Source organism: Mirounga leonina, unplaced genomic scaffold (assembly GCF_011800145.1).
Source record: "Mirounga leonina isolate KUSES-001 unplaced genomic scaffold, KU_Mleo_1.0 Mir_154, whole genome shotgun sequence".
Lineage (NCBI taxonomy): Eukaryota > Metazoa > Chordata > Mammalia > Carnivora > Phocidae > Mirounga > Mirounga leonina.
The window spans coordinates 62962679-62982107 of NW_023270389.1; the positions used below are offsets into that span (position 1 = coordinate 62962679).

Below are 19429 nucleotides of genomic sequence, written 5' to 3' on the forward strand. Positions count from 1 at the left end.
ATGGATATCTTTTTAAGTTCTACTAAGGTTATCTTACATAGCGAAATGGCAAACTCAAAATAGATTCATTTTGGTCATTCAGCAGATACTAACTAAACAACCTACGCATGCATTTTCAGCATAGGAGGTGATATGGTGTTGTCTTCATTTCCTAGGGCTCCCTAGGGCTACCACAAACTGGGTAGCTTAAAACAATAGAAATTTATTGTCTCAGTTTTAGAGAGTAGAAGTCCCCATTCAAGGTGTCAGCAATGCCATGTTCCTTCCGAAACCCAAAGGGGGGCTCTCTCATTGCTTCTTCCTAGCTTCTGGTGGCTTGCTGGCAAACCTTGCCATTCCTTGGCTTGCAGCTGCATCATTCCAACCTCTGCCTTCATCACGACATAGCATTCTCCCTGTGTCCTCACATGCTATCTTGTTGCAAGGACACAGGACCCAACCTACTCCAGTGGGACCTCATCTTAACTAATTACCTCTGTAATGATCCTATTTCCAAATAAGGTCACATTCTGAAGTAATACTGGGAATTAGAATGTCAACATCGTTCCCAAAGGGACAAAATTCAACCTATAGCAGGTGTTGTAGAGTTAAATGGACCCGTATTCCTATCCATGAGCAAGTCATTGAACATTTGCAAGTCTCATTTTCTAATCTAGAATATAGGGTGGTTGTGTTGATTGGATAAGGGATTGTAAGTAAAATGTTTAGAATAAAACTGGACATGTGGTAACAATAATTATTCTGAATCTTATTATTCCCAAGGTAGTATACTAAATAAACATTATAGGCAATGCAAAGAAATAGGAAGTTCAATCCTCAAAAAGTGTGTTTAGGAGATAGCCCTAACCATGGAATTTAAGGGAAATGTCTCTGTAATTCTTTCTTTCTTTTAAAAGATTTTATTTATTTGTTATTAATTAGAGAGAGAGTGTGAGCAGGGGGAGGAGCAGAGGGAGAGTGACAAGCAGACTCCACACTGAGCCCAGAGCCCGACTCGGGGCTCAATCCCACAACTCTGAGATCATGACCTGAGCTGAAATCAGATGAGTCAGATGAGCTGAGTCAGATGCTTATCCAACTGAGCCACTCAGGCACCCCTTGTCTTTCTTGACTCCTATCACCTGGCAACTTCCAACCAGTTGATTTTTATGCTCCCCTTTACAACAAAACTCTTAAAAAATATTGCCTAGTTTCACTTCTTCATCTTTCCTCACTTTATCTTGAAGCCACTCTAATCAAATACTCCATGGGAAGTGCTCTTGTCAAGGTTCTTAACAACCTCCACTTTGCTAACCCAGTGGCCAATTTTCAGCCATCCTCCATGAGCTGGCCTTCAGCAGGGCCTGATTCCTTTTTTCTTCCCAAAGATTTTATTTATTTGACAGAGAGGGAGAGAGCACAAGCAGGGGGAGCAGCAGGCAGAGAAAGAGGGAGAAACAGGTTCCCCACTGAGCAGGGAGCCTGATGTGGGGCTCAATCCCAGGACCCTGGGATCATGACCTGAGCCAAAGGCAGACACTTAACTGACTGCCTTCAACTGATTCTTGAAATAACTTTTTGTCACCTGACTTCTGAGGTGTCACTTTTTTGCCCTTCCTGCTACTTCACTAGCTACTCCTCCTCAGCCTCTTTTCCTGATCCCTCATCTTCCTGATTCCCAAATGGAGAAGCACATCAGGGTCTAGTTTTCAGACATCTTCTGGAGCTCTGTTTCCATGCGCTGTGCCCTCCGGCCATAACTCCTAGCCTGACTCCAAGCTCCAATTCCCAACTGCCTCTGGGATACCTTCACTTGGATGACTAGTAGGCATCTCAGATTTAACATCCAAGAATGAATCCCTGAGTCTCACTCCTATCTCAACCTGCTCCTGCCTAGTCCTTTCCTATCAAGTAAATACCACCTCCTCCAGTCTTTCCAGCTACAAAAACCTTGACCTCATCCTCGAGTCCTTCCCTTTCACATCCCACAACTAATCCCTGGGCAGCTCCCCTTGGCTCTATCTAAAAAGTCTACCTAAAAGCCAACCCCCTTCCACCAGTCCCATTCCATTCCAAGCCAGTGTCCTCTCCAGCCTATACATGCAAGAACCTTTTACATGCTCTCCCTGCCTCCACCCTTCCAACCCATTAGAGTCCACCTAGCAGCTAACGTAAGCCTTTGAAAACATGCAAAATCACATTATTCCTCAGCTTAAAACCCTCATTCGGCTTTCTATATCACTTTGGATTTGGATAAAATCCAACACCCTTACTATGGCCCGAAAAGCAGTATGTGGTGTGACTCCAGACTCTGATGTCCTCTCCTGTCACTTAACCCTCTGTTCGCTGTTACCTCGTTGCAAACTGGGCTCTTTGCTGTTCCTTGGATAGCTACTGTTTCATATGCCAGATAATTCTTCACTTTGATGTCTGCATGACTCCTACATTTAATTCAGGTTTGAGTCCAAATGCCACCTGATCGGGGAGCTCTTCCCTGACCTTGCCCTAGTTCCCGTGCTCTGGCCCTTATACTTCATTTTGTTCACAGAGCTTCTCAATACCTAACAAACTACATGTGTGCTTATTCTAAATTAACTGAATCTTCCATGAAAAAACAAGCTCTGTGTGACTTTGTTATATTTGCTGCTTTGCCCACAGTGTCTAAAATAATATATAATAGGTCCTTTTTTGAATAAATGGATGAACAAATACTCATTGAACATGCACTATTGGTGAAGCGCTCTACTGGGAGGTGGAGATAGCATAGAAATTGGACACAATTCTCACCCTTTCTTCTTCTTTTTTTTTTTTTTTAAGATTGATTGATTGATTTGAGACAGAGAGTGTATTTGTATGAGGGCAGGGGGAAGGGCAGAAAGAATCTTAAGCAGACTCTATACTGAGCACAGAGCTCCACACAGGGCTCACAACCCTGAGATCACAACCCGAGCCAAAACCAAGATTCAGATGCTTAACCAACTGAGCCACCCAGAAAGCCCCAGAATTCCCACCCTTTCAGAGTTTACAAAATTGCAGAGGGTAAAGACAAACACGCAATAAAGCAACATGGCTAATGCTATGACAGAGCCAACCTCAGGGGCTAGAGAGGCACACAGATCGAGTACCTTACCCATTCTAGGGGAGAGGAAGGTACAGAAGGCTTCCTTGAAGAAGTGCTGTCTAAGCTGAGTCCTGCTGAATGGGTAGAGGTTAGTTAGGCAGTGAAGACAACAGTGGGGATGGGGTGCCCAACAACCCAGACACAGAGAAAACAGGGTACAATCCAGGCCTTGAAAGACAATCCACTGCTGAAACAGAGTTCTCCAGAGAGAAGAAGGAGAAATCTCTCCTGGAGAAATCAAGTTCAGGTTATGAGAGTCCTCATAAGCCATGTGAAGAAATCAGACCTTCTCCTAAGGCCCATATAGGGTTTTAAAGAGTTTTGAGCAAAAGAGAAGCAGAATCATATTTGTGTTTTTAAAAGGCCACTGACCACAGTGATAAGGAGATAAAGTTAGAATAATCAACAGGGGATACATTTTAGAGGGACCTAAAAGGCTGAATGTTTTACCAAGAGCCATTTGGAAATGCTGAGATAAAAAGTCTAAACTGTCCATAAGCATATGAAAGATGAATTTAAAAGCCTTCAGCCTGCAGCATTTCCATTTCTCAAATAACCCACTATTTAAAAGTTGCCGTGAGGGTGCCTGGCTGGCTCAGCTGATGAAGCATGAGACTCTTGATCTTGGGTTCAAGATCAAGCATGAGTTCAAGCCCCACATTGGGTGTAGATGGGTGTCTTTAGTCAATTTTAGAAGTTTGTGTTTCCTTAGGAAATCACTCATTTTATCTGGATTTTCTAATAAACCTTATTGGCAAAGGTTTCCCATTTTAATTTTTAGACTGCTTATCATCTGTAATAGTATTCCCTTTCTCATTTATGATGTTGTCTGTACCCCACCCCTTATTACTTTGACTTGCAAAATATTGTTTCTTATTCTTATGGTTTTTTGGTTTTGTTTTCTTTTCCTTTGAAAGGAACTCTTGGCTTGTTTATCAAATCTTCTTTCTATATAATTCCTTAATTTCTGCTTTTGTCATTCTTGATTCTTCACTTGTGTTTTCTTTTTATAACTTTGGTATCTGTTGCCTGCTTCTTATGGTAAATGATTAGTTCATTTATTTTCAGTCTTGTTTTCTAGCACTTAAAACTACAAATAAACATAGGGCTATACATTTTTCTCACTGTGGCTTTAGCTGCATCCACAAACCTTTATATATAGTGTTTTTAATCTCATTTGCAAATAATTCCTAATTTTCATCTTAACTTCACATTTAATCCAAAGATCATTTTGTAATGTTTTAATGAGCGGGGTGCCTGGGTGGCTCTGTCGGTTAAGCATCCAACTCTTGATTTCAGCTCAGGTAATGATACCAGGCCTGGGATCCAGCCCCACATCAGGCTCTCTGCTCAATGGGAGTCTGCTTGTCTCCCTCTCTCTGTGCCCCTCACCTCCTTGTGCTCTCTCTCTCTAAAATAAATAAATAAATCCTTAAAAAAAAAATAATGTTTTAAGGAGCAGCGTGACAGGCAGGAGAGTGACATCTAGTCCAGATTTATGAGATTAGGAAAGTCCGCATAGAGGAAATGCCTTCTCAACTGAGAACAGGAAGAGGGTACATATTAGAAAATTTAGATCAACAGTCAGGATGGGAGCTGAAGTAGCAAAGACCCAGAGGCGGGAGAGAACATGGCAAGTTTGCAGAACTGAAATTTGTTGTGAATGACTAGGTGGTATGTGAATCTGAAAGTGGCAACCGACAAGGCTGGCTGAAAAAGACAGGACCGCATCACCACATGACCTGGACATTATCTAAAATTCAAGAGCAATATATATTTTTTGTTTTGTGAGGTTTTGAGTTTTATGTATCATCACACTGTGTGTATCCTGCACCTACTTTTCTCACTCAACATCCAGATAGATTTTTTTAGGTCATCTGCCTGCATTTTTTTCCTTCCTCCTGGTGAAATTTCTAGAAACACACACACAAAGCACAGCAGACCAAGAGTTTGGTAAGCCTGGAGGGAGGAAAAACAAAACAAAATTAAATTTATAAAGTAAGTTATATGAGAAAAATTACCTCGTCACTGTGCTGCCCAAAGTGCCTCAACATCCCGAGTTACCAACATGTTACTGCTGGTGTTTGATGCCCCATGTGTGTTGCCTCAGCAGGAAGGGCATCTTGCCCTTGCAGTTATACTAAAACACTCCGAAAAATATTCCGAGCTGCATATTAACCTTACCGATCAACATAACAATTTCACCAGCATTATCATATGGTTGAATTCCTACTGACAACATTATCACTACATGAGAACTTAAGGTTATAAGGACATGTATGTGGACAGTGATGTCTCATTAAAGTATTCTGATCCTAACAACAATTGACATTGCTGATTTAGGAGTTTTACAGTAATTTGTGAAAATGCCACTTATTTATTCAAATTTCAAATGTAAGATGCATAAGCACAATACACTCTGAACCTTCCTCACTCTATGAATTGAACTTCCTCCTTTTAGTCAGTCCCCTTAAAGTGTTGTTGTTGTTTTTGTTGTTGTTTTAAATTAGGGAAAGTATATCCCTAGAACTTATCCACGGAGAATGTCATGTCTGGAAAAAAGCTATGAAATCAACTAGTCCAACTGTTCATTTTACAGATACAGCTACTTCCAAAGAATTTAAGAGACTTATTGTCTGTAAACCTCTGTGACTTAGACATAATACTCTGTTAAGGGAAGGAAGTTGGTTATTATTTATAGAGTGAACCTGAAGACATAACAACACACACACACACACACACACACCCATTTCTTTATCCCAATTGTATTGCTCTGCTACAACTACCATAACAAGATGTCATGGGCTGCATGGCTTAAACAATAGAAATGTATGTTCTCACAGTTCCGCAGCCTAGAAGTCCAAGATCAAGGTGATACCAAGGTTGGTTTCTGGCGAGGACCCTCTTCCTAGCTTGGAGATACGGGCCACCTTCTTACTGTGTCCTCCTCACATGGCCTTTCCCCCACCTGCATGCACAGAGAGATCTTATGTCTTCCTCCTCTTACAAGAATACCAGTCATATTGGACTAGGACCCTTATGACCTAGTTTAGCCTTCATTACCTCCCAAAAGACATTATCACCAAATACAGTCACAATGCAAGCTGGGGTTTCAACCTATCCATTTTTGTGGGGGGGGACACAATTCCATCCATAGCACAATGCTTCCTAATAATACTATTCCTGCATGTCTATGCTCATTATTATTTAGTGCACTAATTCCAGCTTTTTATGTAAGTGGTGTCATATATAAAGTGATGTCGTAAGTACAAGAAGAATCTATCCAGGAAAAGAATTGTTCTACTACAAAGTGGGAGAGAAGCTCTCCAGCATCACATAAAAGTTGCAGGTTTGTGTCTGCACACTCTAATTTTCTCAAAACAGATAAATCCTTCATTACTACAAAAGAAATTATTTTGGTTAAAAGTGCATGGATTTATGGTTACTTAGAATAACACAAGCTTTTCTCCTTCTTTTCCAGATTATTATGGAAATGTTGTGGTAAAAATGGAAAATAACATAATGTTTTATTTCAAGATCAATATTAGAGCTGCAATAAAACTACATTTATGGACAAATAGCACAATGAAGTCATTAATTTTATTGAGTTCATCTGCTCAAATATATCTCATATATGTTTTTGAAAATGGCACAGTACAGCCACGGGAATATCCTTTAAAACTGGAATCACAAAGTGTACATTTCACTACAAAAGAAAAATGCCCCTACATGGCATTTCATAATAATATTTTAAGTGTTTTTTACTTTTTGGACAAGGGACAGAACCTGTCCATTTGGGCTCAAATAGTCTATCCAGAAAATGTTGGTCTGTATATTGTTGTGGAATCATACGGCCCAAATATATTACAAGAGAAAGAACAGGTTCACTATGAAATCGCCCTAGGATACTGCACTAAAACCACGGTAAGTTAATATTTTAAAATCTATTCATTTGATTGCAATAAATGTAAAATTAAAATATTTACATTTTTTTATCCTGTCACGAAAAATATAGTATCTAACATCAATGGTGACATTCAATGAAGTTTTCTGATAACAAACATTTATCCTTAATTTTATGTCATCTTGACTCTTGTTGAAGTAATTTCTGTTAGCTGATTGTGGTAAAAAATGTTTAATTTGAAAAGAAATTGAAATTTTCTTCATCTGTTATAAATATATATATATATACATATATTTATAAACATTTAAAACAGATTTTCCTTCTAGGTTTAGCTTAGAAAATGTTGAGAAATATACAAGTTTTTAATAAATAGTAATATGATAAGCCATTAGCTCCTGAGCCACAATTTTCACTTCAATATCCAAGGCAAATATCTTTGCCGCCTAAAAGCACTTTCCTGCAGAACTCTTTGATGTCAATTGTATTATTTGCTTCCTTTTTTTTTTAAACACATGGCTTTGTGTAGACTTCTCTCTGCTATCTTTTGTACTATATAACACCACCCCAAAACCTGACAGCTTCAAACAGCACCCAGTTTTATTTGTCAACAATTTGGGTTGTGAGCAGCTGGGCGATAGTGCTGGTTTCATCTGTCTGCGTTCATTCATGAGGTGGTCATCTGGTAGCTTGTCTGGGACAAGGTGATCTAAGATGGCCTCAACCACACGTCAAGTGGTTGGTGCATGCACTGGCTTGTGTGAATAAGGGGCCTCAGCTGAGCACTTGTCTCTGATCTATGTGGCCTCTATCATCCAGGCCAGAGCTGGCTTTCTCCCAAGAGAGTCTCTGGGCAGTATTCTAACACAGTACGAGCAGATCCCAGAAGGCCTCTTGAGGCCTATGTTTGGCCACATTCTCTTTGTCAAAGCAATTCACAAGGACAGCCTAGGTTAACAGGATGGAGAAATAGAGCCTACCTCTTGACGGAAAAACAGCAAACTTACCCTATAAAGGGGGGTGCCTACAGGAATGGGAGGGATTACTGCAGCTAACTTTGCAGACAATCCAGCACAATTAGGTACAAATGTACTGTATATATTATTTTGTAGACTACTTTCCAATGAACATTATAGCATAACCATTTTACATCTACTACAATTCCTTCCCAAACACTGTATATTCTATTTCCCACCTTCTCTTTCTGGGCTCAGATTTCTTTAGCATATACTGTAGTGGGCATCTTAACAGATGCAATGGAATGAAATATTCAGTTAATTCCAAAATCAGTTAAAACAGAGAATCATAAAAAATGAAACTGATATGAATGAAACATTGTACTTTAACTTAAATAAATGGATGTACATTCATTAATCAACCTTTTAAAATAGGCCCACAGACTTTTCTTTGAAATAAGTCAACTTACTGGAGCATCTCCTCTCCTTTCTTGCATAACCTTATTCATAATGCATTATCTCTGAGTTCCCACTTCTGTTTCTTTAAAGCGGGGTGTGCCTGGGTGGCTCAGCTGGTTAAGCCTCTGATCTCGGGGTCCTGGGATCAAGCCCTTTGTTGGGCTCCCTGCTCAGCGGGGAGTCTGCTTCTCCCTCTCCCTCTGCCTCTCCTCCCATTCTCGCTCATGTTTTCTTTCTCTCTCAAATAAATAAAATCTTTTAAAAATAGAGGAGGGAAAAAATTAATGACACTGGCAAAGCCATCAGAATTCTAGATTTTTTCATTTTGTCCAACTTCTTACTGTTATCTTGCTCATACCTAATTCAGCAATTTCTTCAGGGACTTGTTTTATTAAAACTTTCCAGAGCAATCCATTTTGTTCTCAGGGAAACAATAACTTTACTTTCCTTTTACGCTCAATTTCATCAGTCCATAATGTTTAATTCCACAACTACCATAATACCACAATCTGGCATAAACAGGTTTAGAAACACAGAGAGCTGATTTAGATTTGCATACAGACATATGGATAAATCTTAAAACAGTGTCGAGTGGAAAATAGTGTCAAGTAAGGAACTGAGATCCATCACAGAGTAACGTTTACAAAAATTGCAAACACCTACACGTAAATCACAAGGAACAAAAAGAAAAGCGTTACTCATTTTACACGGATACCAAGATCCCAAGGACAGATATCAGATCAAATATATCATATGTCATCAAATATGATGACATCATGCTTGTTTGATATATGTTATGGGGGCCTGCACATAGGGGGAAGAAGAAGAGGGGAAGAGAATGGGGGAAGAAGATACAGGGGAAAAGTAAAACATAATAAATAAAATAAGACTGGATTGATCATGTTTCAAGAAACAAGATGTATATGTAACTCACTTTTCTGAAACTGAGGTACCCCCTTCCTTCCAGAACAAGAACAGAAAAGATTTACACTCTCCTTCAGCCCAGGAAAGTTTTCTTTGATTATCTAGCTGCAATATCTGCATAAGCTCTCATAAGTTTTCTTTCCAAGAATGGGCTGCATAATGTACATTTGCCCATTTGCAATTCAGAACTTCAAAATATAGTTACCAATCAAAATATACAAATGACCAAGGACAAAGAAACATTAAAATTTGCATGTTTTGATAAAATACTGTCTCTGTCATTTATCAGCTGATAACATTAAGCAAGTTTTTTAAAATTTGATTCCATAAAAATCTTACTTTATTAAGATTGCTTTTACATCTAATTTTTTATTAAGTTATTTTTTTTTAAGATTTTATTTATTTATTCATGAGAGAGAGAGAGAGGCAGAGGGAGAAGCAGGCTCCCAAGGAGCAGGGAGCCCGATGTGGGACTCAATCCCAGGACCCTGGGATCATGACCTGAGCCAAAGGCAGACACTTAACCATCTGAGCCACCCAGGCGCCCTTATTAAGTTATTTTAATTACAGTACAGTTAACATATAGTGTTGTGTTAGTTTCAGGTGTACCAATATAGTGATTCAACAATTCTATACATCACCCAGTGCTCAATATGACAAGTGCACTCCTTAATCCCCACCACCTGTTTCTCCCAGCCCCCAACCTCCTCCTCTTTGGTAACTATCAGTGTGTTCTCTAGAGTTAAGAGTCTGTTTTTTGGTTGTCTCTTTCTCTTTTTTTTCACTTTGCTCATTTGTTTTATTTCTTAAATTCCACACGTGAGTGAAATCATATAATATTTGTCTTTCTCTGACTCATTTCATTTAGCATTATACTCTCTAGTTCCAAAAATGTCATTGCACATGGCAAGATTTCATTCTTTTTAATAGCTGGATAATATTCCATATATATGGTATATATTCCATATATACACCATTTTGTAAATAATGCTGCTATGAACATAAGGGGTGCATGTATCACACCTGTCAGAATGGCCAGAATCAAAAACACAAGCAACAATAGGTGTTGGTGAGGATGTAGAGAAAGGGAACCCTCTTGCAATATTGGTAGGAATGCAAACTGGTGCAGCCACTGTAGAAAACCAGTATGGACTTTCCTCAAAAAGTTAAAAATGAAAATACCCTATGATCTAGTAATGACACTACTAATTACTCCCCAAAAACACAAAAACACTAATTCAAAGGAATTAGCAAGTTTTTTAATCTTTCTATGCCTTAATACTTTCCATCTAAGTAATGATAATAAAAACAATATATTATATGTAATATAATATCTAATTAATATGTAATTATGTTCACATGTTAATATAATATTTTTATATTAACTATATTTTTTATAATAATATAATAATTATTGTCATAATATTTAATTCATAAGCTTCTTAGGATTAAATGAGTTTATATACATAAAGGACTTAGCGGTGCCTCTGGCATATAGCAAACAGTATGTTTACGTGTTACTACTACAACTATACTCACCACTGTCGTCAATCCTAGGGCACATTTTTTAACATCTATGAAATCAGGATGAGTCTTACATCCTGTGGCATCTTAGATTTGATGAATTACAGTAGTAATATGATAACCTTGCTTATTTTGTGCAGATTGAGTCAATGCAACTTCACAGACTAATCATTGCATGTACTAGCTCGTACAGTTGCCAAGTATCCTAGCTAATTACTCAATTTTGAAAAAAAAAACCTGAATATAACACCTATATACAAAAGTGGATAACTTTAAATTTGAAAAGTTTTTAGTGCTACTAGCTGGTTTCATAGTGATATTTACACCAAAAGTTAGTTTTGAAATTTTAAAAATGATTTGAACATCTTAATTGACATAGTCCTTTTTTTAAAAAAACTGAGGTATATTTTTTATAATTGACATATAACAATATATTCGTTTCAGGCATGCAACATAATGATTTGACGTTTGCATATGTTGCGAGATGATCACCACAATAAGCCTACTTAACATCCATCACTACACATAGTTACAAATATTTTTTCTTGTGATGAGAATTTTTTTTTTTTTTTTGCTTTCAATCCTTAGGGATTAATTTTATTTCTGAAGCATTTAAAAATCAATATTAAACTTTCAAGATTAACAGTGGGATAATAAAGTTATGCTTCTCTTTACTGAAAATGAAGAATTTGGCACTTTTGAATTCCTCTTGGCAAATCTACTACTCTAATCTTTGTCAGTTTTTTTTATTCTTATGTTAATCCCCATACATTACATCATTAATTTTAGATGAAGTGTTCCATGATTCATTGTTTGTGCATAACACCCAGTGCTCCATGCAGAATGTGCCCTCCTCAATACCCACCACCAGGATAACCCATCCTCCCACCCCCCCGCCCCTCTAGAACCCTGTTTGTTTTTCAGAGTCCATCGTCTCTCATGGTTCGTCTACCCCTCCGATTTCTCCCGCTTCATTCTTCCCCTCCCACTACCTTCTTCTTCTTCTTTTTTTTTTCCTTAACATATATTGCATTATTTGTTTCAGAGGTACAGATCTGAGATTCAACAGTCTTGCACAATTCACAGCGCTTACCAGAGCACATACCCTCCGTGTCTATCACCCATTCACCCCATCCCTCCCACCCCACCCGCCACTCCAGCAACCCTCAGTTTGTTTCCTACAATTAAGAATTCCTCATATCAGTGAGATCATATGATACATGTCTTTCTCTGTTTGACTTATTTCACTCAACAAATACCCTCCAGTTCCATCCACGTGGTTGCAAATGGCAAGATGTCATTCCTTTTGATGGCTGCATAATATTCCATTGTATATATATACCACTCTTCTTTATCCATTCATCTGTCAATGGACATCTTGGCTCTTTCCACAGTTTGGCTATTGTGGACATTGCTGCTATAAACATCAGGGTGCACGTACCCCTTCGGATCCCTACTTTTGTATCTTTGGGGTAAATACCCAGTAGTGCAATTGCTGGATCATATGGTAGCTCTATTTTCAACTTCTTGAGGAACCTCCATACTGTTTTCCAGAGTGGCTGCACCAGCTTGCATTCCCACCAACAGTGTAGGAGGGTTCCCCTTTCTCCGCATCCCCGCCAACAACTGTCGTTTCCTGACTTGTTAATTTCAGCCATTCTGACTGGTGTGAGGTGGTATCTCATTGAGGTTTTGATTTGGATTTCCCTGATGCCAAGCGATATTGAGCACTTTTTCATGTGTCTGTTGGCCATTTGGATGTCTTCTTTGGAAAAATGTCTGTTCATATCTTCTGCCCATTTCTTGATTGGATTCTTTGTTCTTTGGGTGTTGAGTTTGATGAGTTCTTTATAGATTTTGGATACTAGCCCTTTATCTGATATGTCATTTGCAAATATCTTCTCCCATTCTGTCGGTTGTCTTTTGGTTTTGTTGACTGTTTCCTTTGCTGTGCAAAATCTGTTTATCTTGATGAAGTCCCAATCATTCATTTTTGCCCTTGCTTCCCTTGCCTTTGGCGATGTTTCTAGGAAGAAGTTGCTTCGGCTGAGGTCGAAGAGGTTGCTGCCTTTGTTCTCCTAAAGGATTTTGATGGACTCCTGTCTCACATTGAGGTCTTTCAACCATTTGGAGTCTATTTTTGTGTGTGGTGTAAGGAAATGGTCCAGTTTCATTCTTCTGCATGTGGCTATCCAATTTTCCCAACACCATTTGTTGAAGAGACTGTCTTTGTTCCATTGGACATTCTTTCCTGCTTTGTCGAAGATGAGTTGACCATAGAGTTGAGGGTCCATTTCTGGGCTCTCTATTCTGTTCCATTGATCTATGTGTCTGTTTTTGTGCCAGTACCATGCTGTCTTGATGATGACAGCTTTGTAATAGAGCTTGAAGTCCGGAATTGTGATGCCGCCGGCTTTGCTTTTCTTTTTCAACATTCCTCTGGCTATGCGGGGTCTTTTCTGGTTCCATACAAATTTTAGGATTATTTGTTCCATTTCTTTGAAAAAAGTGGATGGTATTTTGATGGGGATTGCATTGAATGTGTAGATTGCTCTAGGTAGCATTGACATCTTCACAATATTTGTTCTTCCAATCCATGAGCATGGAACGTTTTTCCATTTCTTTGTGTCTTCCTCAATTTCTTTTATGAGTATTTTATAGTTTTCTGAGTAAAGATCCTTTGTCTCTTTGGTTAGGTTTATTCCTAGGTATCTTATGGTTTTGGGTGCAATTGTAAATGGGATCGACTCCTTAATTTCTCTTTCTTCTATCTTGTTGTTGGTGTATAGGAATACCACTGACTTCTGTGCATTGACTTTATATCCTGCCACTTTACTGAATTCCTGTATGAGTTCTAGCAGTTTTGGGGTGGAGTCTTTTGGGTTTTCCACATAAAGTATCATATCATCTGCAAAGAGTGAGAGTTTGACTTCTTCTTTGCCAATTTGGATGCCTTCGATTTCTTTTTGTTGTCTGATTGCTGTGGCTAGGACTTCCAATACTATGTTGAATAGCAGTGGTGATAGTGGACATCCCTGCCGCGTTCCTGACCTTAGGGGGAAAGCTCTCAGTTTTTCCCCATTGAGAATGATATTCGCTGTAGGTTTTTCATAGATGGCTTTTATGATATTGAGGTATGTACCCTCGATCCCTATACTCTGAAGAGTTTTGATCAAGAAAGGATGCTGTACTTTGTCAAATGCTTTTTCTGCATCTATTGAGAGGATCCTATGATTCTTGTTCTTTCTTTTGTTAATGTATTGTATCACATTGATTGATTTGCAGATGTTGAACCAACCTTGCAGCCCAGGGATAAATCCCACTTGGTCATGGTGAATAATCCTTTTAATGTACTGTTGGATCCTATTGGCTAGTATTTTGGTGAGAATTTTTGCATCCATGTTCATCAGGGATATTGGTCTGTAATTCTCCTTTTTGATGGGGTCTTTGTCTGGTTTTGGGATCAAGGTAATGCTGGCCTCATAAAATGAGTTTGGAAGTTTTCCTTCCATTTCTATTTTTTGGAACAGTTTCAGAAGAATAGGTATTAATTCTTCTTGAAATGTTTGGTAGAATTCCCCTGGGAAGCCATCTGGCCCTGGGCTTGTTTTTTGGGAGAATTTTGATGACTGCTTCAATTTCCTTAGTGGTTATAGGTCTGTTCAGGTTTTCTCTTTCTTCTGGTTCAGTTTTGGTAGTTGATACATCTCTAGGAATGCATCCATTTCTTCCAGGTTATCTAATTTGCTGGCATAGAGTTGCTCATAATATGTTCTTATAATTGTTTGTATTTCTTCAGTGTTGGTTGTGATCTCTCCTCTTTCATTCATGATTTTGTTGATTTGGGTCATTTCTCTTCTCTTTTTGATAAGTCTGGCCAGGGGTTTATCAATCTTGTTAATTCTTTCAAAGAACCAGCTCCTAGTTTCGTTGATCTGTTCTCCTGTTCTTTTAGTTTCTATTTCATTGATTTCTGCTCTGATCTTTATTATTTCTCTTCTCCTGCTGGGTTTAGGCTTTATTTGCTGTTCTTTCGCCAGCTCCTTTAGGTGTAGGGTTAGGTTGTGTATTTGAGACCTTTCTTGTTTCTTGAGAAAGGCTTGTATTGCTATATACTTTCCTCTCAGGATGGCCTTTGCTGCATCCCAAAGATTTTGAATAGTTGTGCTTTCATTTTCATTGGTTTCCATGTTTTTTTAATTCTTCTTTAATTTTCTGGTTGACCCATTCATTCTTCAGTAGGATGCTCTTTAGCCTCCATGTATTTGAGTTCTTTCCGACTTTCCTCTTGTGATTGAGTTCTAGTTTCAAAGCATTGTGGTCTGAAAATAGGCAGGGAATGATCCCAATCTTTTGGTACCGGTGGAGACCTGATTTGTGACCTAGGATGTGATCTATTCTGGAGAATGTTCCATGGGCACTAGAGAAGAATGTGTATTCCGTTGCTTTGGGGTGGAATGTTCTGAATATGTCTGTGAAGTCCATTTGGTCCAGTGTGTCATTTAAAGTCTTTATTTCCTTGTTGATCTTTTGCTTAGATGATCTGTCCATTTCAGTGAGGGGGGTGTTAAAGTCCCCCACTATTATTGTATTGTTGTCGATGTGTTTCTTTGCTTTTGTTATTAATTGCCTTATATAATTGGCTGCTCCCATGTTAGGGGCATAGATATTTACAATTGTTAGATCTTCTTGTTGGATAGATCCTTTAAGTAGGATATAATGTCCTTCCTCATCTCTTATTACAGTCTTTGGTTTAAAATCGAATTTGTCTGATATAAGGATTGCCACCCCAGCTTTCTTTTGGTGTCCATTAGCATGGTAAATGGTTTCCACCCCCTCACTTTCAATCTGGGGGTGTCTTTGGTTCTAAAATGAGTCTCTTGCAGACAGCATATCGATGAGTCTTGTTTTTTAATCCAGTCTGATAGCCTGTGTCTTTTGATTGGGGCATTGAGCCCATTTACATTCAGGGTAACTATTGAAAGATAGGAATTTAGTGCCATTGTATTGCCTGTAAGGTGACTGTTACCGTATATTGTCTGTGTTCCTTTCTGGTCTATGTTGCTTTTAGGCTCTCTCTTTGCTTAGAGGAACCCTTTCAATATTTCTTGTAGGGCTGGTTTGGTGTTTTCAAATTCCTTTAGTTTTTGTTTGTCCTGGAAGCTTTTTATCTCTCCTTCAATTTTCAATGACAACCTAGCTGGATATAGTATTCTTGGCTGCATATTTTTCTCATTTAGTGCTCTGAATATATCCTGCCAGTCCTTTCTGGCCTGCCAGGTCTCTGTGGATAGGTCTGTTGCCAATCTAATGTTTCTACCTTTGTAGGTTACATATCTCTTCTCCCGAGCTGCTTTCAGGATTTTCTCTTTGTCTATGAGACTCGTAAGTTTTACTATTAGATGTCGGGGTGTTGACCTATTTTTATTGATTTTGAGAGGGGTTCTCTGTGCTTCCTGGATTTTCATGCCTGTTTCCTTCCCCAAATTAGGGAAGTTCTCTGCTATAATTTGCTCCATTATACCTTCTGCCCCTCTCTCTTTCTTCTTCTTCTGGGATCCCAATTATTCTAATGTTGTTTCATCTTATGGTATCGCTTATCTCTCGAATTCTGCCCTCGTGATCCAGTAGTTGTTTATCTCTATTTTTCTCAGCTTCTTTATTTTCCATCATTTCATCTTCTATATTACTGATTCTCTCTTCTGCCTCATTTATTCTAGCACTTAGCGCCCCCATTTTTTATTGCACCTCATTAATAGCCTTTTTGATTTCTACTTGGTTGGATTTTAGCTCTTTTACTTCTCCAGAAAGGGTTTCTCTAATAACTTCCATATTTTTTTCAAGCCCAGCTAGTATCTTTAAAGTGATGATTCTGAACTCTAGATCTGACATCGTACTAATGTCCGTATTGAGTAGGTCCCTGGCAGTCGGTACTACCTCTTGTTCTTTTTGTTGAGGTGATTTTTTCCGTCTTGTCATTTTGTGCAGAGGAGAATAGATTAATGAGAGAACAAAATGCTAGCAGAGTAACCACGTCCCCAGAAAATATACTCTAAACAAATCAGAAAAGACCTGAAGCAGCGGGAAAAGAAAGGGAAAGAGAGAAAAAAGAGAAAGAAAAAAAAGAAAAAGATAAAGATAAAAACAAAAACAAACAAAACAAAACAACAACAACAAACAAAAAAAAACCCCAGAATGTGATCAAATATGATCAGGCTGGTATATAGATCAGTGCCACACACTAGATTTGGGGTGTATTTTGGTCTTTTAGAAGAAAGTGCCTCCCAAAATTTTAAAGAAAGAAAAACTTATATATGTACAAAAATAAGGGTTGATATGATGAAGGGATGGAATATGACTATAAAGATGGAAATTATAAAAAATTTTATAAAAGGAATTGATAATAAGTTGTTTGAAAAAAGAAAGAAGAGGATTTAAAAAAAGAAAAAAGAGAAAAAAAGGGAGAGGATGTGATCAGGCAGGGGAATAGAAAACACCATATACTAGAGATTTAGGGTATATTTTAATCTGTTAGAAGAAACTATCTCAAAATTTTAAAGAGAAAACAACTTATATATATAAGCCAAAAATATGGGTAACTACTATGAAGGGATAGAATATGACTCTAAAAATGAAAAATAAAAATGTTTTTTTTAAAAAAGGGATTGATAAGATGTTGGTTGAAAAAGAGAAAAAGAAAAACTCAAAAAAAAAACAAAAGAAAAAGAAAAAAAGACAGTTAAAAAAAATTAACTTTGAAAGACTAAAGAATCATGGTAAAAAAGCCATGATTTCTATGTGCAGTAGTCCCCTAGCGCTGGAGTTCTGCTGTTCTCATTGATCGGGTAAACTTGGTCTTGGCTGGCTGTTCTCGCTGATCTTCTGGGGAGGGGCCTGTTGCCGTGGTTTCCAAATGTCTCTGCCGGAGGCGGAATTGCCCCACCCTTGCCCCCTCCGGGCTAAGTAATCTGCTCAGGTTTGCTCTCCGGGGCTTTTGTTCCCTGTGAGCTTTCCCCACAGCTTTGGAGGCGGAGAGTGAAAATGGCGGCCTCCCAATCTCTGCCCCGGAGGAGCCGAGAACTTGGGCCCCGCTCCTCAGTGAGCCCCCAGAGAAAAGCCGTCAGTCACTCCCATCTCCCCGGTCTCTGCCCGCACTCCGTGCTCACCCGGCCTGTGCCCGGGCGTTTCTCTCTCTGGCACCCGACCCCGGGTGGAGTCTCCATACCCAGCAGATCCCTGCGGTGCACTCCCACGCGGCTCTTCCCGGGGGAGGAGGGTGAGTCTCCCTGGATCTGCCGCTTGTTGGGTCCCTGCTGGAGGAGCAGTGGCCCAACTGTGCCGCGGATCTCGGTTTATGGCAACCCCGAGCTGAGAGCCCGTGCCTTGGCTCCATCTCTGCAGCTGGCTTCCCTGCTCCAATACCTGGGAGCTCTGCTGCACTCAGGCACCCCCGGTCTTTCTGTGACCCCGAGGGTCCTGAGACCACACTGTCCCGGAGGGCTCCACCCCCTGCTTAGCCACCAGAGTGACGTCCCTCGGCGGAGCAGACTTTTAAAAGTTCCGATTTTCTGCTCCGCGGCTCTATCACTTGCCAGAAGTGGCCGACGGAGGCCCCTCCCCCGCCGTCTATCCTCCCGAATATCGCCTCGGATTCACTTCTCCGCACATCCTACCTTCCAGAAAGTGGTCGCTTTTCTGTTCAGAGAGTTGTTGCTATTCCTTTCTTCGATCTCCTGTGGGGTTTGTAGGTGTTCAGAATGGTTTGATCCCTATCCAGCTGAATTCCTGAGAGGAGACGAAATCCAGGTCTCCTACTCCTCCACCATCTTGCTCCGCCCCCCTGTCTTGTGATGAGAATTTTTAATGTCTATTCTCTTAGCAACTTTCAAATATACAAAATAGTCTTATTAATTGTAGTCACCATGCAGTACATTACATTACCATGACTTACTTGTTTTATAAGTGGGAGTTTGTACCTTTTGACTACCTTCCTCCATTTTGCACACCAACCACCCCCACCTCTGGCAAGGATAAAATTGGCCTCTGTATCTTTGAGTTGGGGGGTGAGGTTTCTGTTGGTGGGGGGAGTGTTTAGATTCCACATATTAGTGAGATCATACAGTATTTATCTTTCTGTGTCTGGCTCATTTCACTTAGCATAATGCCTTCAAGATTCTCCCATGTTGTTGCAAATAGGCAGGATTTCCTTATTCTTTTTTTTTTTTTTTAAGATTTATTTATTTTGAGAGAGAGAGAGCAAGATTTCCTTCTTCTTTATGACTGAATAATATTCCATTCTGTGTATGCAGGAGAGAGAGAGAGGGACATAGGTGGCTTTCATGTCTTGGCTACTGTAAATAATGTTGCAATGGACATGGGGGTGCAGATATCTTTTCAAGTTAATATTTTTATTACCTTTGGGTATATTCCCAGAAGTGGAATTACTGGGTCATATGGTAGTTCTATCTTTCAGCTTTTCTCCATTGAGTATGGATATTAGCTGTGGGCTTAACACACGTGGCCTTTATTATGTTAAAGAATGTTCCCTCTATACCCACTTTGTTG

At 39.3% G+C, this 19429-nt stretch overlaps 1 protein-coding gene across 1 annotated transcript in view; it reads left to right on the forward strand.

The window, feature by feature from the left end:
- The window catches only part of CATSPERE (catsper channel auxiliary subunit epsilon), a 210309-nt gene that overhangs the window by 146473 nt on the left and 44407 nt on the right, over positions 1 to 19429 (forward strand). The window contains exon 11 of the mRNA XM_035011039.1: positions 6582 to 7024. Within this exon, the coding sequence (XP_034866930.1) occupies positions 6582 to 7024 (443 nt within the window). The remainder of the gene's footprint in view (positions 1 to 6581; positions 7025 to 19429) is intronic.